This window comes from Cervus canadensis, chromosome 13 (assembly GCF_019320065.1).
Source record: "Cervus canadensis isolate Bull #8, Minnesota chromosome 13, ASM1932006v1, whole genome shotgun sequence".
Classification (NCBI taxonomy): Eukaryota; Metazoa; Chordata; class Mammalia; order Artiodactyla; family Cervidae; genus Cervus; species Cervus canadensis.
The window spans coordinates 129565-150066 of NC_057398.1; the positions used below are offsets into that span (position 1 = coordinate 129565).

At 59.8% G+C, this 20502-nt stretch overlaps 1 protein-coding gene across 2 annotated transcripts; it reads right to left on the minus strand.

Annotated features, from left to right (window-relative positions):
• Positions 1 to 260: 260 nt before the first annotated feature.
• CSRP1 (cysteine and glycine rich protein 1) lies at positions 261 to 20483 on the minus strand. Of its 2 annotated transcripts, none has more exons than XM_043485240.1 (6): positions 20231 to 20483; positions 9717 to 9829; positions 5093 to 5261; positions 4164 to 4293; positions 1893 to 1986; positions 261 to 1506 (listed from the first exon to the last, which is right to left on the minus strand). In XM_043485240.1, the coding sequence occupies exons 2-6, from the start codon at positions 9826 to 9828 to the stop codon at positions 1430 to 1432; spliced, it is 582 nt and encodes a 193-aa protein (XP_043341175.1). In that variant the 5' UTR covers position 9829; positions 20231 to 20483; the 3' UTR covers positions 261 to 1429. The 2 variants fall into 2 exon arrangements, with proteins under 2 accessions (XP_043341175.1, XP_043341176.1); XM_043485241.1 differs by lacking the exon at positions 20231 to 20483 and adding an exon at positions 19308 to 19370.
• Positions 20484 to 20502: the final 19 nt, after the last annotated feature.

The window sequence follows — 20502 nt, forward strand, 5'->3', positions numbered from 1 at the left end:
CCGGATAGGGCAGCAGGATCGGGCTGGCTGGACCCCATGCCTAGGTTCAGTTAGAAACGGACACTGGGGAGGAAGCAGACACTTTCCCTCCCCAGGCCTCCTGCCAACTTGGTTGCTCCCATCAAGTCCCCCCCAGAGCAGGACACCAGTCCCCCACCTCGAGAGCAGGACACAGTCCCCCACCCCCAGAGCAGGACACAGTCCCCCACCCCCAGAGCAGGAAACGGCTCTCCCGCCCCCAGAGCAGGACAGACGCCGGCTCTGTTCTGACAGCTTTATTGACAGGGTGCAGGGTCAGCTTGAGCACAGCCCGTGCTGCAGCCCTCGGTCCAGGCAGCGCCACGTGGCATCACCCTCCGACCCTGGGGTCAGCGGGCCTGGCCCCGCCCCGTCCTCCTGCTGCTCCGGACCTGGGGCCTGGAAGGGGTGGGCGGTGTGGCCAGAGCGCGAGGGTCCCAGGAAAAGGGTGGGGGCAGGGCCCAGGTGGGAGGGGGCAGGTGTCCAGGTGAAGGCAGGCCGCATGTGCCTCCCTCGGCGTCTGCAGGTCAAGCCGGGCATACTGAGGATGGGCCCGGGGCTGGGCTGCGCTGATGGGTGCAGCCTGACCCCCCCGCCCCCCGCAGCCTCAGGACCGAGGCTGGGCAGAGACGCGCCCTCAGGTTTGGGTGGCCATAAGGTCAGGGGTGTTTCATCAGGGCCCTGCCACACAGAAGCTCGAGCCCAGGGAGGCCAGACCACATCCTGAACTGGGGCCCTTGGGCCTGGCTTGCTTCCCCGCCCCCCCCACAACCTCTGAGCTGGGGGGCACTGTGGCCCACAGCCTCGAAGGCGATAGGCCAGGGCAGGTGGCCCCTCCGTTCGGGGCCCATCTGCACATCCCCCGTGACTGCCGGGCGGGGATGCCCCAGGCCTGCTCTGAGGGACACCAGGAGGCCCCCCAAGAGGAGCACGGCTCTCCCCAGGCAGGGCCCCAATGACGATGACGGACACTCAGCTTCTGAGAGCTGGGGGGGGGGGACGGGGGAGGGTGGGGAGGGGGAGGGGGGAGGGGGAGAGGACGGGGGAGGGGGAGATGGGGGGAGGGGAGGGGGAGGGGGAGGGGAGGGGTGGGGACACCCAGAGTCAGAGGCCCCGCTGGTGACAGGTGGGGAGGGAGAGGGGGGAGGGGGACGGGGGAGGGGGAGATGGGGAGGGGGAGAGGGAGAGGCGGGGACACCCAGAGTCAGAGGCCCCGCTGGTGACACGGTGGCCCAGGTTGGGGGCGTGCCTCCAGCAGACGCCCAAACCCAAGGGAGCCAGACACCCCGGGTCGAGTCCTTAGTAACGCGTGCAGGGCTGAGGGAGGGAGGAAGCCTGGCGGTCTCGAGGTCATCGGGGTGGGGGGCGATGAGAAGCACAGCGTGGGCAGTGGGGCGTGGGCGCGGGGGTCTCACTCAGAGTGAACCAGAGCCCCAGCCCCCTGCCCGAAGCCGAAGCCCTTGGGCCCGAAGTTCTTTGCATAGCATCCTGCAGAAAGAAGAGGGGTGAGGACTCCCACTCCCGCCCCAGCACCTGCCAGGGGCTCTGGAGCAGTGAGGCGCACAGCAGAGCCCCCCAACATCGACGCTGACAGTGAGGAGCGTCCTGGCTACTGCCCTGCCTCTGAAATCCCAGGAGAAGCGCCACCTGTGATCCGAGCTAGGAGGCGGAAGGGAGCCCAGGCCCCGCCCCGCCCCGCCCTCTGTCCACTGCACGTCCCCCCGCACCCCCACCCGGGCTCCTTCTCGGCTGGCTGCACACAGAGGCCTCAGGAGACGCTTGGGAAGGGACTCCAAGGCTGGAACTGGCCACTGTGTATGGGCCTGACTGATCGGCCCTCCAGGGAGGGAGGGCGTCAAGGGAAGGCTGCTCACCTTTGCAGTAAATCTCGCCATCCTTGTCAGCCAGGGTGGTGGACTCAAGGCCTTTGCCGCACTTGGCACATCGGAAGCAGGACTTATGCCAGGACTGGGGAGGGAAGGAAAGAATTAACTCCGCCGCCCCAGCCCATCCCCTTGGAGGTGTGACAAAGACACCTGTGGGGTCTGCCCAGCCTCCCCCACCTCCTGGAGAAGGTGCTGGGGCCAGTGCAGCAGCTGCCCCACGAAAGGCAAGTGGGGCCCCCCAGTCTTGTCCCAACTCCCACCCAGGACCCCTGGTCTGGGTGTGGGCTCAGACCCATCTGGCCCGAGTTCCAGGCCAGTGGCCCCCTCATTCCTCACGGAGGACGTGAGGAGCAGTCATACATGCTGGGGCCTGGCCGCAGGGCCGGCTTTTGTGGTCAGCAGGCCTCTGGCGTTCTCGAGGGCGCTCACTGCAGCGGGAGGCCACAGCCAGGCAGGGGCCTGGTGCAGAGGCAGTGCCTGGCACCCCGGAAGGAGAAAGGGTCCACGGAGCTCCAGGAGAAGGCCGGGGGCCAGAGAAGCCCCGCTGGAGCTCGGAGGTCACAAGGCCAACAGCCCCTCAGGGGAAGGCAGCCCCGGTCTGCACCCGGCGGGGGCCAGCCAGACCCTAGGTCAGCCGCCAGCTCCCAGCTGACAGCTCTGCATAGCCCGAAAAGCCGGAGGCCAGCAGCGGCAGACGGAACAAAACAAAACAAGGCCTTTTAAGGGCAAGGAGGCTCCCTTGCTCAGCTGCCCTTTCTGAGCTAGAGATGGGAAGGGACCCTGGGCTTCCTGGCAGCCAGGCCCATGCGTGTTGACTCCTGCCCAGGGCTCTAGGGGCCTCGGTGTTTGCACTGAGGGCACCCTGGCCTTGGCTCGTCCTCAGGGAAGCCCAGGCTGTCCCCCAGTCTCCAGGCAGACGGAGGACTGACCACCACCACTGTCCCTACAGACACAGTCGGGCCCCGCTGGTGGGGTCAGCACCTAAAGTCCTGCTCCTCAGCCCTTCCTCGGGCACGGACGCTGGGCTCCTCCCGCCACCTCTGCCCACAAGAGAACCCTCCTCCCTAGGGGAGAGACTCAGGTCCAGAGAGGCCACAGACAGGCTCTAGGCCCCGCGGCACCACAGCTGACCATGTGGCCCCGGCCACATCTGTGTGAAGGCCCAGCACCGTCTCCAGGCCCCTGCTGAAGAAGCCTCTTCTGCGGCCCTCTGACAGCTCATCTGAGGCCACCCCTCCCTGCAGCCTCTCTGAGGGAGGATCCCATTGCACTTTGGTGACTGGGGTTGGGGGGCTACTACTGGAATATCGCAGTGGGGGGCGGGCAAGACAGCCAGACCAAGTTTGCCTCCTAGGAGGCTCTGACAGGCCTCAACCTTGGCTAACTCTGCCATGGGGGCACATGAGTGGGTTTCTGTGGATTTGGGGTGGTTCTTAACATTTCTGTATCACAAATCCTTTTGAAAATGTGATGAATGCTATGGATCTTCTTCCCAGAGAGAGATGAGACCCCACACAACTATGCACATTCTTTTCAGAGCTGGTGTCCATGCACCCTTAGCAGTCAGGAGACCCTGACTCTGGAGACATGGATCGATCAGAAGCTCCCTATGAAGTGCGCTATTGTTGTCCAGTCAGTCAGGTGTTTCTGGTTCTTTGCATCCCACTGGACTGCAGCATGCCAGGCTTCCCTGTGCTTCACTATCTCCCAGAGTTTGCTCCAACTCATGTCCATTGAGTCGGTGATGCCATCCAACCATCTCATCGTCTGTTGTCCCCTTCTCCTCCTGCCTTCAATCTTTCCCGGCAGCAGGGTCTTTTTCAATGAGTCGGCTCTTCGCATCAGGAGGCCAAAGTATTGGAACTTCAGCATCAGCATCAGTCCTTTCAGTGAATATTCAGGACTGATCTCCTTTAGGATGGACTGGTTGGATCACCTTGCAGTCTAAGGGACTCTCAAGAGTCTTCTCCAGCACAATTTGAAAACATCAATTCTGCGGCACTCAGCCTTCTTTATGGGCCAATGGTGAGGCTGCTATGATGGGGGATTCAGCTCTCTGGAGACTGGGAGGCACAGGAGACAGCCTCAGAGACAAACGGACTCCTTTTGTGGTGGGCTCTGAAATGAAGGGGGAGCTACATGCAGGGCCCAGGCTCCCCTGAGCAGTGGGAGCACACTTCAAAGCTTCAGAATGCACATTTCAGGAAAGTGTGTGCCCCCCCCACCCCCCACCCCCACCCCCGGCACGCCCAGCCTTACCTTCCCAGCGCCAATCACCTTCTCAGCCGCATAGACGGCCTGGCTGCACCGCGGGCAGCGCTCGGAGCCCCCGATCTTCTGGGCGAACTTGGACGTGTTGGGATTGGTGGTGGGCCTGTGGCCGGGGGCCCTGCTCAGGGAAGAGCATGCGGTGAGGGGAGGTGTGAAGGCCCAGAGAGTGACACGGGGTGGGGGGGACAGGCCTGGAGGGCACCACCCGCCTGCACCTGGCCCAGCCCGCCCCAAGGCCGCCGCTGCCAGGGCTGCAGGGTCACCTCCCTGACGGGGACGCACCGAGGACCCGAGGGTCACCTCTGCTGACAGGGGACCCACCAGCGGCCCATAGTATTCCTTCCTCAAGACGTCAGACTCCCCTTGGTGCCAGTTAGAACGCCGGAGTCACTGACAGCTCGTCTGCTAAGAACTGGCCCCCTCTGCCCCCAGTTCCTGCAGCACTATTACTAGAGTCTTCCCAGGAGAAATCAGCTGACAGGTCGCTCCCATGGGGTGACAACCTTGGCCAAAGTGTGGAAAGTCACCGTCACTTGCGACCATCCCCCAGGGCCAAGGGGCTGGCGGACTGACTGCCAACACCCCGCTCACAGCAGGTCAGTGGTCAGGGGGTGCTGGGGGCTTAGTGACACCCGTCTCCAGGAAGGGAACTGACACCCGGTGAGCACGGCTGCGAGGTGGTCCGGCTCAGACCCTCAGTGGCTGTGGGGCGCCTTCAAGTCACTGAGACTGGCTAGGTTTCCTCATCTGTGGACAGAGGAGAGGGGCCCAGCCGTTCTCAGGGCTCCTCCCAGTGCATGGAAATACGGCTGCTGCTCCGCACGGGGAGGGGCCTGGCCGCTCCAGCCCCTCTGCCCCTGCTGCTCTGCCAGGGCCTGACGCACAGTAGGACCTCTGTTCCGGGCGGGGGTACTCACTCCTCATGTCTGATGCCGAGCGACTCCCCCTTGTCCATGCTCAGGGTGCCCGCGCCCTGCCCGTAGCCGTAGCCCTTGGGCCCGTACTTCTTGCCGTAGCAGGACTTACAGTAGATCTCCTCGCCGTGCACGGCCACGGTGGTGCTGTCCAGGTTCTTCTTGCAGACCACTGCAGGGGCCACAGGGCCAGCAGGTCACGGCTAGCCCCTGCCGCCAAAGATCCCTGGGACGCTGTGCATGCAACATCCTGACCTCCCAGGAGCCAGGGGCCTGGAGATGGGGTTGGGGTGGCCAGGGAACTGGGAGGGGAGGAGGGCCTATGGATGCTGGCCCAGTGCCTCTCCCGGAGCTGGGTGGGCTTCCTCGCCCCCACACCCTGAGAACTTCCCGAGCTCACAGGGCCAGCGGCCTAGGCCGACCCCATGCCCCAAGGGGTGTGCCGGGCCTTACTGCCCTTGACAGACACCGTGGGTCCCAACAGAAGAGGAGAAGCAAGAAGGGCAAGGCTGTCCTGCCTCCCGCGATTTGATTCAGAAGGGACGCCTGTGGGTGCGGGGGCAGGGGGCAGGGTGGAGACGCTTCCGGGGGAAGGTCACGTTTATTCGGCGCCCAGCGCAACTGGCTTAGAAATGAGATAGAGGTTGTGTTCATCATGACAATGGGATCTGAAGTTTCTAGTTGGAAATCACTTGGCCACAGGAGGTCAGATGCTGGGAGAATTCCCTGACTCGGGTGCAGGGAGATTGGAATGGGGAACACTGGAAGGCCTGCAGAGCGCCCGCAGCCTCCTGTGGGTCTCAGAGCAGCCCCGTGATCCAGAGTGAGACACTGTGGAGCCCAGGGTCACACGGAACCCAGGCTAGCCCACGTCCAGGGAGCGTCCTGGCCAGGCTGTGCCTTCCCAGCCAGCAGATGTGTCCCCACCAGCAGATGATGACGGTGCCCCCTGATAAGATGGCTGAAAATTAAATGAGATCTCGCCTGGGAAGTGCTTAGCACAGTGCCCTGCGCACAGTAGGTCATCATGAACATTGGCTGCCCCAACAGTGTGACCTAGAGTTAGCGCCCTGGGAACACAAGGGTGGGAAGGGCCAGGCCCCAGAAGACCGTCAGTGTCCAACCCCCAAGTGCTTCTCTCCAGAGACTCACGTCCTGTTGATGTAGGTTTGGGCCTAGGATAACGATCAGGTTCCACGAAGGCCCTGAGATGGGGGTGTCACTGTGCCCACCAGGACCACGTCCTCAAACACGTCCTTCTGAAGAGGGACCCCTGGAGGAGCCAGCCTCTCCTCCTCTCGAGGAGCACTCAGCTTACCTCCGTGCCCCTTGCCAGTTCCTTTGCCTTTAGGTAGATTCCTCCCCGCCCCCCCACCCCCACCCCCATGTGGCTCTTGGGATCTTAGTTCCCTGAGCAGGGGCTGAACCTGGCCCTTGGCAGTGAAAGCATTGAGTCCTAACCACTGGATCTGCAGGGAATTCCCAGCCTTCCCCTTGCCTTTAAAGGCCAGCTCTCTGCCCCTACCCCCACCCGTGGGCCCAGGTTGGAGACTTCAGGCTAAATAAGGACCCTCCAGTCCTGCCTGTGAGATCCCCATGTTCTTCCAGCATGCGGGCAACCAAATATGGGCTGTCCTGCCGCCTCCCCAGGGCTTGGCTCCGGCCTGGAGGAAGCGGGCACAGCCAGCCAAGGGCTCCAGCATTCCCTTCTAGGGTGGGAAGCCCGGGGTCGTTCTGAAACTGCTTCCTGTAAGACCCAGAGTGACCTGGAAATTCCTAAGACTAGACGGGAGGCGGCAAGCGAGACTGAGCGGCCTGGGGACTGAGGTCTCCTTGGGCTGAACTTCCCTGCAGGGACCTGGGGATTCAGCTCAGAGGGGACCCCGGGGTCTACGAGTGACACCTCCCAAAGGCCTTGCCATCTGGCACCTGCAGGCTCCCCCAAATTCTCAATGAGGGGGAGTCTTGAATGATGGCCTAAATGCATTTCTACCAAATCATGTTAAGCAGAAACCAACCAAAAAGAAGAACTTAGGCCAAGGCTTGCTCTGCTCTGCCAGCCAGGAGCCCTTCCAGGGGGGTCAGGCGTGAACCACAGCCTGCAGGCAAGGGGATGCCGCTGTGGCTGGGGCTGTGAGCACCCTGGGGCTCTGGGTTCTGGGGCACAGCCCCGTTCCAGCAGCTGTCCCCTCGGGGCAAGGCCACACCAGTTCTGCCTTCCCACGGGCTGGCCTGCCCCAGGACAAGGCTGTCACAGCTCAGAGACAATGCAGCCTAGGGGCCAGTGCCCACAAAGCCAAGGCCTCCCGGGCTGGGGACTGGCTGCCGCTTCTCGGACACCAGGGCACACGCTCCAAGCCCAGCCCAGCGTCTGTCCCATCCCCCCAGCCCCGCACCCTTGGCTTTCCTGACCGCCCCGCTGGCGGCCGCTCCTCCCCGGCAGCTGCTGTTGGTGATCAAAGCCACATGTGATGGTGGAGAGGGGTCCTTGGGGCCAGTAGTATGGACCGTCTCCCTGGCCAGCACCAAGCCCTCTTATGCCCTCTGAGAAAAATAAATGGCCTGAAAATTCCTGAGCACAGTGAGCTGCTGATGAAACGCCATGGCTGTCGGCCTCCTCCCAGCTGGACGCCAAAGGCTCCGCCCAAGCTCACTGCCCACCCGTGGCCGGCACAGCCCTCAGTCAGCATCCGCGGGCGTGGGGCCTGCGGGGCCTGCTCTGGAGGTGGCTTCCGGCTGGCCCGCCCACAGCCGGTGGGAGCTGGTGCTCCTTCAGGGGCAGGTGGCCCCGGGGGTCTGGGTCCCGCTCAGGAGCATGGGCTCCAGAAGCAGTGAAGCCACAGTGCGGGCGGCAGGGCCCGGTTCCCGGACCTCCCCGACAGTTTGGGGCCACCCTGAGTCCTAGGCTTCTTGCTGGGGATCCCCTGCACTGTCTGTGTGTGTGTGTGTACATGTATGCGCAAGTGTTCATATGTGTGCACACACGTGTATCTATGTGCATGGGTGGGTGTGCGCATGTGTGCACACCGTGTGTCTGTGTGGATGTGTCCACATGTGCATGGACGTGTGTGCATGCACATGTGTCTGTGCACACGTGCATGGGTGTGTATGTGTGCATGTCTGTGTGCATACATGTCTGTGTGGATGTGTGCACATGTGTATGGGTGTGTGTGTGCGCATGCATGTGTGTGCATGTCTGTGTGTGTACATGTGTCTGTGTGGATGTGTGCACATGTGTGTGTGTGTGTGTGCATGTGTGTGCGTGTCAGGAAGCGGCTGTCGTTGACTGAACACTCACAACTGCTCTAAGCGCTCCTTTTGTTTTCTGACCCATTCCTCTCAGTTCCCACAGCCCTGCCCCATGAAGTAGGTGTTGTTTTTCTCCTCTGTAATGTGGAGAAAATGCAGAGAGAGGAGGCACCTGATGCTCAGCACCCAGAGAACAGAAAGGAAATTCACATGTGGACTCTCACCCACTGGTTCTGAAGGCTCAAGGCTCAGCTGACACACTCCTGCCCGCCCAGCGCTCTGCCTGGGCTCAAGGGAAACAGGTCACCTCCTCTAAGCCCCTCGGCTGTGAGCCCGTCAGTCAGGAGCCTGCGGACGTCCCCCACCTCCAGGGCCAGGCGCTCAGGACACCTGGGCCCCGGCCGCGGCTTGCACCCCGGGCATCTAGGCACCTGCCTACCAGGTGGTGACTGGGGCCTGTCTCCTCCCAGCTGTCAGTACGACGTCAACATCCCCTCACCCGGACCGTTGGGCGGAGGTGGGGGCTGAGGGGAGAGGCCTCCCACCCAGAGACGCCAGGGGAGCCCAGCCCCTCCCCAGACGCAGCTGCCCATGAGGCTGCTGCCGGTGAGTTTTATGTTTAATTGAGGGTTAGTTGACATGTCTGTGTCCATTGCCCAAGGACATGAACTCAGGCAAACTTCGGGAGATGGTGAAGGACAGGGAGGCCTGGCGTGCTAGGGGTCCATGGGATCACACGGAGCCGGACACGAATGGGCAACTGAACAGCAAATAGTTGTTGCTGACTTACTGTGTCATGAAGTGCCAGCTTCGCAATGCAGAGGCTCACCATTTTCAGAGTTACTCGCCCGTGACCACTACCGTGTCCCTTGTGCTCCGCAGTGCTTCCTCGGAGCTTTCTTATCTGACACGCAACAGTCTGCACCTTTTAATCCTCTCCCCCTGTCTTGCTCTCCCCCAACTAGAGTGTCCTCCACATCTGTGGTTTCTGTGGACTTTTAACAAAGGGTAATCTGGGTCCAGGGGTTGGTGAAACTCTGGGCTATAAGCGTCTTGCTCTTAATTGCCAGGATTGTGGTAGGGAGAGAGGCAAGACAAAGTGAGTGGGAAGTTTTCCCCACCGGGTCTTTCCGGCTTGGCGCGCAGGTGCTGGTGTGTCCACCCCCTCCAGCTCAGCGGGCCAGCCCCCCACAGCCCCCGCCTCCGCCTTAGAAAACAGCTTCTGAGGAACACAGGGGCCCTGAAGCGCCTCCCCGCCCCACTGCGCTCCAGCCAAATGTCAGGCTGTTTACGACCATCCCTCCCGAGGACCGCCCCCCAGGGGCTGACAGGCCGGTCATCCCCATGGCGACAGCCGCCGGTCTGGGCGGGCACTCACTGCACAGGAAGCAGGACTTGTGGAAGCTGCTGCCTTCGCACTGGACCTCTTCGGCAAAGTACACCGTCTTCTGGCACACCCCACACTTCTTGCCTCCTCCCCAGTTCGGCATCCTGGAAGTGGACACAGAGAAGGGAATGAATTTTCCAGGGAGGCGGAGACCCGGATGGCCCAGGACAGCGCCTGGGGCAGAGGCCTCCCCAGACAGCAACCTGGGGGCTTCCCACCCCAGAGCCACAGGGGACCGCTGCGCAGTCACTCTATTTTCAGCCCCCTCCCCGGCCCGCTAGGACATAAACTCGCACGAGACACAGGCTGGTGCACAAACAACAATAAACCCTTTGCTGTGTGCATCCACGTGGTGAGTCTCACAGCAAAAGAAGCAGGTGAGCTAGAACCCATAAAACACGAACTATCTGTGTCGGGCCTCAAACAGGCAAAACTCAGTGTCAAGGGAGGAACACATGTGTGGGAGAGCTACAAAGAAAGACAAGGGTGAGTATCAGAGACTACTTAGATTTGGCACCTCAAAAACAGAAAAAGAGGGCCGCCACGGGTCATCACATGGGGGCTCCTATTGTAATTATTCTTTGAACTTCCATGTAGGTTTATAAAAAATATATATATTTATTTATTTGGCTATACTGTGTCTTGGTTGTGGTATGCAGGATCAAGTTCCCCAACCAGGCATCAAGCCTAGGCCTCTGCACTGTGAGCGAGAATCTTAGCCACTGGACCACCAGGTAGACCCCAGTTCAGTTCAGTCGCTCAGTCCGACTCTGTGGCCCCATGGACTGCAGCATGCCAGGCCTCCCTGTCCATCACCAGCTCCTGGAGCCTGCTCAGACTCATGTCCATTGGGTCAGTGATGCCACCCAACCATCTCATCCTCTGTCGTCCCCTTCTCCTCCTGCCATCAATCTTTACCAGCATCAGGGCCTTTTCCAATGAGTCAGCTCTTCACATCAGATGGCCAAAGTATTGGAGTTTCCACTTCAGCATCAGTCCTTCCAATGAATATTCAGGACTGATTTCCTTTAGGATGGACTGGTTGGATCTCCTTGCAGTCCAAGAGACCCTCAAGAGTCTTCTCCAACATCACAATTCAAAAGCATCAATTCTTCAGCGCTCAGCTTTCTTTATAGTCCAACTCTCACATCCATACATGACTACTGGAAAAACCATAGCTTTGACTAGACGGGCCTTTGTCGGCAAAGTAATATCTCTGCTTTTTAATATGCTATCTAAGTTGGTCACAGCTTTTCTTCCAAGGAGCAAGTGTCTTTTAATTTCATGGCTGCAGTTGCCATCTATAATGATTTTGGAGCCCAAGAAAAGAAAGTCTGTCACTGTTTCCATTGTTTCCCCATCTATTTGCCATGAAGTGATGGGACCAGATGCCATGATCTTCATTGTTTGAACGTTGAGTTTTAAGCCAACTTTTTCACTCTCCTCTTTCACTTTCATCGAGAGGCTCTTTCTTCTTCACTTTCTGCCATAGGGTGGTGTCATCTGCATATCTGAGGTTATTGATATTTCTCCCGGCGATCTTGATTCAAGCTTGTGCTTCTTCCAGCCCAGCGTTTTTCATGATGTACTCTGCATATTATTTAAGTAAGCACGGTGACAACATACAGCCTTGATGTACTTCTTTCCCAATTTGGAACCAGTCTATTGTTCCATGTCCAGCTCTAACTGTTGCTTCTTGACCTACATACAGATTTCTCAAGAGGCAGGTCAGGTGGTCTGGTATTACCATCTCTTGAAGAATTTTCCACAGTTTATTGTGATCCACACAGTCAAAGGCTTTGGCATAGTCAATAAAGCAGAAGTAGATGTTTTTCTGGAACTCTCTTGCTTTTTCAATGATCCAGCAGATGTTGGCAATTTGATCTCTGGTTCCTCTGCCTTTTCTAAATCTAGCTTGAACATCTGAAGTTCATGGTTCATGTACTGTTGAAGCCTGGCTTGGAGAATTTTGAGCATTACTTTGCTAGCGTGTGAGATGAGTGCAATTGTGCGGTAGTCTGAGCATTCTTTGGGATTGCCTTTCTTTGGGACTGGAATGAAAACTGACATTTTCCAGTCCTGTGGCCACTGCTGAGTTCTCCAAATTTGCTGGTATATTAAGTGCAGCACTTTCACAGCATCATCTTTTAGGATTTGAAATAGCTCAACTGGAATTCCATTACCTCAACTAGCTTTGTTCCTAGTTATGCTTCCTAAGACCCACTTGACTTCACATTCCAGGATGTCTGGCTCTAGGTGAGTGATCACATCATCGTGATTATCTGGGTCGTGAAGATCTTTTTTGTATAGTTCTTCTGTGTATGCTTGCCACCTCTTCTTAATATCTTCTGCTTCTGTTAGGTCCGTACCATTTCTGTCCTTTATTGAGTCCATCTTTGCATGAAATGTTCCCTTGGTATCTCTAATTTTCTTGAAGAGATCTCTAGTCTTTCCCATTCTGCTGTTTTCCTCTATTTCTTTGCATTGATCACTGAGAAAGGCTTTCTTATCTCTCCTTGCTATTCTTTGGAACTCTGTGTTCAAATGCGTATATCATTCCTTTTCTCCTTTGCCTTTCGATTCTCTTCTCAGCCATTTTGCCTTTTTGCCTTTTTTTACTTGAGGATGGTCTTGATCTGAACCGCTGTCCATAGTTCTTCAGGCATTCTGTCTATCGGATCTAATCCCTTGAATCTATTTGTCACTTCCACTGTATAATCGTAAGGGATTTGATTTAGGTCATACCTGAATGGTCTAGTGGTTTTTCCTACTTTCTTCCATTTGAGTCTGAATTTGGCAATAAGGAGTTCATGATCTGAGCCACAGTCAGCTCCTGGTCTTGTTTTTGCTGACTGTATAGAGCTTCTCCATAAGCTCTATAAGTCCCTGCATGTAGGTTTTATATGTTCTTTTGTATGTAAGATTTAGCTCACCAAAATTTTTCTTTAGCCACATCACAGGGCTTGCAGGATCTTTGTTCCCTGACCAGGGATCAAACCTAGGCTCTCGTATTGAATGTGTCAAGTCTTAACCCCCTGGAAATTTCATCCCCCCCCAAAAAACCCAATTTTTTTTTGAAAAAGCAGGAGTCAGACACAGAGGGCACAACGGAAGTTTTAGAGTCCATTAGGGTGGGGGGAGGGGGAGCATTTGCAAAATCTGATTTTCCAGCGCCACCCCCAACCTGATGAATCATGACCTCTGAGGATGGGGCCCAAGAACAGGAATATTTAACAAGCACCCAGGTGACTCTGAAGGCAATAGTCTGCGACAAGTTGAGAAGCTCGAGGTTGGTTCTGAGCTGGGGTCCTGAGGCAGGCAGGCTTAGTCCTTTCCTGACCCTGCCACTCACTGTTGTGCGTTCCTTGGGCAAGGGAGCTAGCCTTTGTAAACCTTCGCTTCTGCATCTGTAAAATGAGGACAAAAGCAGAAGCTACATCACGGGTTACTTCTGGGGAATCAGGGAGGCACAGCTCAGTGCCTGATACAGGGTGAGTTCAGGAACCCAGGGCTGCAGGGTCAGAGCCCAGGATCAGGGACAGCGACCCTTCCAGCTCTTTGGACAGAAGTGCACGGGGGGAGGGACTCCATGGGAGGACTGGGGTGCTGGGAAACAGTGGGAGGGCTGGGGAGGAGTACCCTCCTTGGGAACTCAGGGATGGGCACCCAGGGCGGTGCCGGCAGCTGGAGACTGGGCAGGAGCAGGGGGCATGGTCCCTACCACCGGGGGCTTCCCATCTGATGTAGTGCAGGGAGGAAGCTTGCCCCCAAAATGTCTCTTTGCCATGTGGATTATTTTGAGCTGAAAACAATCAAGGCCCAAGAGATTCAGGAAGAACCATCAACCTTCCCTCAAATGCCTGAAAGAATTTCGATAGAGGGCCAGTTCCCCAAATACCAGTTTCCAGAGATCTCTGTGAAGAATGCGGGCCGAGTATGGTGGGGAAACCAGGCAGACCTAGGAGACCAGTCCCGTTATCCCTGCCCAACCCAGCAAACACTGGTTTCCAAACATTTGCTTTTCCTTCTCCATGTCAACTGGCTTTCTCACCTCTGAAGTTCCAAACCACTGCCCCAACTTCCTCTTTTGTCTTTAGCTGAGCATGGTATTTAATGTGAGGGTTTGGGCCACTTTGGGAGTTACTCAGTTTTTTGGGGTCTCTCCCATGTAGACATGTTATTAAGCTTTGATTTTCTCCTATTCATCTGTCTCAGTTCAAGGTAATTCTTTTCGAGTCAGAAGGAGCTAGAAGGATGGAGGGAAATTTCTTCCCCAACATTGGACACAGGTGTCAGCTCAAAGAGGAGGTCCAGTCCAGGTTCACTACCACATCCCCAAGTCTGCATGTGTCTAGCACACAGGTGTTCACACAGGTGTCTGAGACGTCAGCCCCCCTAATGCTCAGAGCTGCAGCCCAAGGCCCGCAAAATGCTCAGTAGGGTGTGCGGGCCAAGAGCACCCCTCCTGTGGGTGAGGGGCACAGAGAGCTGGGGCACTCACTCTTCACAGCCTCTGCTCTGTCTCCCCGTCCCACTGCTCTTGCGGTCACCCCACCGAGGACTTCCACTGATCACTGACCTTGACCTCTGCCCTGAGCCCAGGCTCACACACCGAGTTTCAGGGGAGCGCCAGCCGCCTGAGCTCATCACCTTTTCTCTCCAACATGCTCTTCTTCCTGACTGTCCATTTGTTGCTGGAACCATAATCTTCTCTGATCGCTAAGGAATCTCATCCTAAACCCCAGAATGGGGAGGAGCTCTGTACCCAACTCCACCCACTCACCCCAAGCCCTGACCTCCCTGCCTCTCCAGGCCTCTTCTCACCACTGAGGTTCACTGGCCCTCAGCAGCCCCCTCCTCCTTGGGAATCAGCCCGATTTTCATCCAGGGCATTGGACCTAAGCTGACTGCCAAGGTTCCTGGCTCAGGGCTCAGCTCCCAAACGCCCAGGGCCGGTCCCTGAGGCCCCGATGTTCCTCCGGCCCCCTGTGGCAGGGCTGCAAAACCATCTCCGTGACGGACAGTCAGGTGGGTGTAGTGTGGTCATTACAGTCGGCCTAACCCCCAACAGCCTCCCGACCCTTTTTTGTTGCAGAACCCCATTCAAATCAGGCAGCCCCCACTCCCTTGAGTAACCCCCAGGAGGTGCTCAGGGCAGAGCCTGGACCTGAAAGTCACCCAGTGACTCCAGTCCCCTGAGGGGTGGTGCAGGGACAGCGTGAGCAGGGCGGAGAGTCCTGGGGGACGAGCCAGTTCCTATAGAGACACACGGGTTCACTCCTGCCTCTTGACGGGTGCCAGGACGTGACCTCCGAACCCCAGCTCTCAGCATTCGGCAGACAGCCTGCCCCGAGCCTGCAGACCCACCGTGTGAAGCGCCATCCACCCTTCCTGGCCACCCAGAGGCGGGGACCTGCCCAGAGCACGGATGAGGACTGGGGCGGGGGAGGCCTACAGTCGGAGCTGCGGTGAGGCTGGCCACCCAGCCCAATGCGGGCCCTCTGTGCTCAGCAGACGGGGCTTGGGGACATGGGGACCCAAGGGCTCCTGCCTCACCTTGTCCCACCCCTGAGCCCACAGGTTTCATCCTCCAGCCCCGGGACGCCCCTGACGACAGCACGCTGGGGAGACATTCCCAGCAGTGGTTTGTTCCCGACACAGAAGCCCTCCTCCCTCAGGAAACCCGCCGCCCACAGGCTGCCCTTGTTCTCCCTGGCCCTGCGTCAGGGCCCATGTCCAGCAGGGCCCGGGAACCCGAGGTGGGAAACTGCCCAGGCCGCCTCCCAGCCAGGGCCCCCAAAACCATGGGGGGGCCCCTTTAGGAACCCAGGGGACAGACAGGGCTCAGCACCCTGGGGTGAAGAGCACTGACCCAGGCCATGGGCTCCCCCCTGCCCTCGTGAGGACCCCTCGGGAATCTACGGGTTGGGGGGCTCAGCTGGGGGCCCAGCCACCTCTTCCCACAGGGGAGGTTCCTGCTCTACCCACTCCCTCCCGCCAGCCTGAGTTCAGCTGATGGAGCCCGATTGCCTTAAAAGGAAACCTACTTCCCAGACCATCTGGAGTTCAATAGGGACGACTGGCTCCCTCTCAGCTGCCTCCTCAGGTCTGGGGGCAGAGGCCCCACAGGAGACGGGGGTCAGGGGTCAGGGGTCAGGCAGTTCAGAGGTCGGGAAAGGGGATCTGGACCCATTTCTTCCCAGCCGAAGGGTCAGGCTCCCTTCCTCTGCGCTTCTCTGTGCTCATCCCTAGGTCAGACCATCCACTGACTCAGAGTCTCGTTCTGAGGGTCAGGGGGAAATAACAGCAGCGGCCCAGGGCCCGGCCTGAGGGCCCCCCAGGGCCGGACGTGCGCTGTCCTTGCCCCAGGCCATGTCTGCTCCGGGTGCCGCCCCTGTGATCACACCAGCCCTGAGCCCCGGGTGTTTTGGTTTGTCCACTTCACCGCGTCTACCATCTCCACTAAGCACTGGGCTTCATCTCCTGCAGGATGGCTGGAGACACCAGGGCAGCTATTCCCCTGAAATGTCAGGGCCTTCAGGGCCGCCATAAGCTAGAAATCCGGGACTGGATTCTTCCGACCAGCGCCCGGGTCGGCCCGCTGGCCCCAGCCACGTCCAGCTGCAGCATGAAGGCCGGCCCGCGGCTCCTCTGTCCTGGGAGCAGAGACCCGGCCGGGCTCGGGCCGCGGAAGACAGAGACGCTCATGTTCCGCCAGCGGCGTGCGAATGTCAGGCTGAGGTGACGCCCAGGGCGCTCACGGTTCATGTCTAAGAAACCGCCTCGCTGATGTCAGCCCTTAACCACTGGCCGCCAGCGTCTGCGGGAAGGTCTCCCTTCCTCAGATCAGTGACCTGACGGCATTTCCCGCCGCGTCTTTGTCCCCCGTGGAAAGCCCCAAACTTCTTTGTCCCAAAGCCTTCTGCTCCCCAGGGACAGAGGGCAATTCCTGGGCACAGAGCGCAGGTGCCCCCACTCACAGTCTGGCAGTCCGGTGTTTTTCCACTTGGGCTCGCCGGGCTGGGCGGAGCCTGGCCGGGCGGGGTGGGGCCTGGCCGGGTGGGGCGGGGCCTGGCCGGGCTGGGCGGGGCCTGGCCAGGTGCACATGGGAGCTGTCATCCTTTCCAACCTGCTGCTCAAGCCTTCCCCAGCCCCCCACCGGAGGGCAGCCAAAGAAGGAGGGGCGCCCGGAGAAACAGTCCGGGAAACGGTCCTGAAAGGAGTGGTCAGTCACTGCGGGGGCGCAAGGACCGACATGGGGTGCAGGCCCGGCCTCAGCGTCACACGGTTCCTGGAACTCTGCCAGCGACTCGGCTCGCCAGCACCCCTGTGCGGACCCCACGGTGCTCCAACCCCGTGTCACCCTGCTCCCTCTCTCCCCGCTCTGAGTTCTCTTCAAGTCCAGGCCCTGAGGCCCTTGTGGGGCGGTGACTGCACCCCTCTTGCCTTTACCAGCAGGACACTCCCCGCAGGGTTCAGAATCTGAAGGTCAACAAAAGTAGAAACAGCGGGCTAGGATTTAAGCATTTCCAAACTGTCACAGGAAGCCCGATATTGTAACAAGATCCCACAGATTAACCAACAGATAAAGTTCATTTGCTTTCATCTGGGATAACGTCAATTTAGTAACAGTTGGTTACCCACGCTGAAAAGGTCTGAATTATTTTCCTGGATTAAATTTTTAAAAGCAAAAACAAAGCACATGAGCCCTTAGCCCGTGTAAAACAGGCTGCTAGCAGCTGACACGTCAGGCAGCCCCCGCGAGCCCTGCAGAAAGGCGGCACCGCAGATGGGGGTCTGCTCGCCTCTAGTAGGAGTCAGACGCTGCCTCCCGCCCAAGGAAGCCGTGGAAAAGCTAACTGCCTCCGTATTTACTCTCTTTACCATACATGGAATCACTCGGCGATGACGTCAGATGAATTCCTGGGGAGCTGCGTAGTGAAAGCCCAGCGTCACCGCAGAAATTCCTGACCACTGGGTCTGCAGGCGCCCCCCCTCCCCCGCCCCCAGCAAATCCCTGACCACTGGGTCTGCAGGCGCCCACCCCTCCCCGCCCCACCCCAGCTCTGCGCCTGGCTTCTCCTCAGTAAGGCTCTTTTCCAGGCTGCTTCTCTTTCTTGCCAACCTGACACCGAAATCCACACACACACCAGACTTGGGGAGAGCGCGTCCCCGGGACCCAGGCCCCAACTTCCGGGGGGCCGCCCCTCTCCCCACCTTGTAGAGGACCCAGCGATGGCAAGTTCTAACCTGACTTCTTCCACACTCACACTAGCAGAGCTGCATCCTCCCTAAGCAGTGTGGAAGCTGCTATAAAGCTCTTTGTAAAGCATGTCTGTCTTGGGAGTGGCGGGTTTGTCCCTGGAGAGCTGATCAGAGACAGGAAAGGCAGAGTTACAGGGAGGCCGGGCATGGGCCTGAAAGGTGTCTGCCTGGGTCTCAATGGCAGCCGCAACCCCGAGCGAGTCACTGGTCACCTCTGAGCCCCAGCTTCCGCCCCACCTCACATGCTGCCCCAGACGAGACGGCGAAGGACACAGGCCAGTCCCGGGGCCGGGCAAGCACAGACGTCAGCCAGCTGTTCTCTCGGGAAAGGCCAGCTCTCCTGCCAAGAGTCGTGACTCTTTCCTTATTTGCCGACACGCAAATAAGTGTGGCAAGTGGCAATCTTTATTCTCCTCGGTGCCTCAATATATCCAATGCATGACTCCCGTGCCCTCTCCAAGCCAACCTCACAAGAAGCCGGCTTACAGAAACTTCAGCTCCAGCAGCCTCTCAAAGAAGCCTCCCCAGTCTGCCTTCCATCAGGAGGCCCACGGTTAATGGAAACCTGACCTGGGCCTTGGCGCCACCGGGCCAGCATGGGTTTGCAAGGGTCACACGTGCCCAGCAGGGCAGCTCGGCTATGAGCCCACGTCCACCCGTTCACTCACCAGATGTTCACTGCCCGCCAACCAGGTGCCAACACTATGCTCCCGGCCAGGGAGGCCCTGCCAGGACCACAAGGCTGAGGCCTGCTGTGCGAGAAGGGACACCTGGGCCAGGAAGGCAGGCGCTGGGCGGCCCAGGGGCAGGGGAGTGGCCCTGCAGACCTGTGCCCACAGCCATGGGTCTGCTCTTCCCTTTCTCCCCAGGGGCCCCCAGACCTTTTAAAGGCCCAGCGCTGCCCCTCCCCCTCCAAGCACACCCTCCCCGCAGTAAACCTCTTTCCTTGTTAGCCTCCTCCGCCCCAGATTTCCTCCCTGCGGGACCGGGTCCTTCCCTGGGAGATGGCGGGCAGTGCAGGCTTGGATCCAGCCACAAGGATAATCTCTCTGGAAAGAGGTGGATGGGGCCCCCAGCCGGAGCCCACCTTGACCCTCAGGGGCTGACAGTGAGTGGCGGCAGGGGACACGACCCCCAGGGAGTGCCCAGATCCCAGTTGCTCTCTGAGAAGACAGGGGGCGGCCAGCTCCTCCCGCCTCTCCAGCTTCCGGGAGGCAGGAAGGCTGGGGGAGAAGACAACCGGCCCCGCCCTCCCAGGACCGCGGCCAGAGAAGCAGAGCCCCGGATCCAGGCCGGCAGAGTATCCCGGTCAGTCACCTCTCCAAGTCGAGGCCCCACTTCCACCAGAGCCCCGCGGGCCTCCAGGAGCTACTGCGACAGGACCCCCAGGCCAAGTCCCCCCAGCTGGGAGGGGCTGCACACCCGTCCACGCCCAGGAGCAGGGGCGGAGCCCACCCCCGCTCCCGTCTAGCCCCGGGTCTCCTCCACTAGATCACAAACCGCGGGACCAGACCAGAGTTTGCAGCAAACTCCAAAGCTGTGAGGGCGGAGGACGCGCCTGCCTGCACGCTGTTTGTTGGGTAACGGGCTGCAACTTGCTTCAAGTGTGCTCACAGCGCACCTTTCTGCCCCCGGCCTTCGGGACTGAGGCCGCAAACACCGTGGCTTCCTCCAGGCTTGGGTGGTGGTCCCTGCGCCGCGCCAAGTCCCAGAGAGTCAGGGGTGAAGGGGGCGGGGCGACCTCCATCTAGCCCCTCGCAAAAGGGGCCCGCCTGGCACAGCTGTGCCCGGAGAGCGGGTGCGAGTTTCCCCTTTTGCGAGGGGCACGGATGCCCTCATCCCCCGCCGCACAAGGAGCGTCAGTGCGCGCAGAATCGCCCATTGTCCCGCCGCGGGACCCGCCGGGGGAGGGAGCCAAGCCGTCCCAGGGCAGAGGCACGTGCGGGCCCTTTGCGTCCCGGCGCCCGGGGCAAGAAGGGGCCCCGCGCTAACTGGAAAGAGAGCCGCGGCCACTTCACCCCTCTCCTCCGCCCACGCCCACCCATCGCCCCTTTTTCTTGAGACCCTCCCTGTAGCATCCCTGGAGGCGGCGGCGGCGGGGCTGGAAGGCCAGGGGCGCCCTGCGCGCGTGGGTAGGCGCTCCGGCGGGTGGGGGACCTGGGCGCTCGGCGCTCCGGCGGGCGGGGGCCTGGGTGCTCGTCGGCGCGTGGGCCGGGCGTCCGGGTCCGGAGCGCACTCACCTGGCAGCGGCTGAGCGCGGCAGGCGGCGGGCAGGCGAGAGGGCGGGCTCTGGAAACGAGGCTGGGTGCGCCGGCCCGTGCGCAGTTTTGTTCCGCTCGGGGAGGGCGTGTCCGGGCCGCGCCAACCCACAGGCTTTGCACACCGCACTAGGCCGGCGCCGATGTCACCGCCCCGGGCTGATGTCACGGCGCAGGGCCGCCCCCAGGGCCGGGCCGCGCCGGCTGCGCTCCGGGAATCCCCTGTGCGCCCCGCCGCAGAGGAAGCAGCGGCT

Coding starts and splice junctions, on each gene's coding strand:
- CSRP1 (XM_043485240.1), bottom strand. CDS start 9,828: ATGCCGAACTGGGGAGGAGGCAAGAAGTGTGGGGTGTGCCAGAAGACG. Junction 4,294..5,092: donor CTCGGCATCAGACATGAGGA/GTGAGTACCCCC, acceptor TTCCCTGAGCAG/GGCCCCCGGCCACAGGCCCA. Junction 1,507..1,892: donor TGGCGAGATTTACTGCAAAG/GTGAGCAGCCTT, acceptor TTCTTTCTGCAG/GATGCTATGCAAAGAACTTC.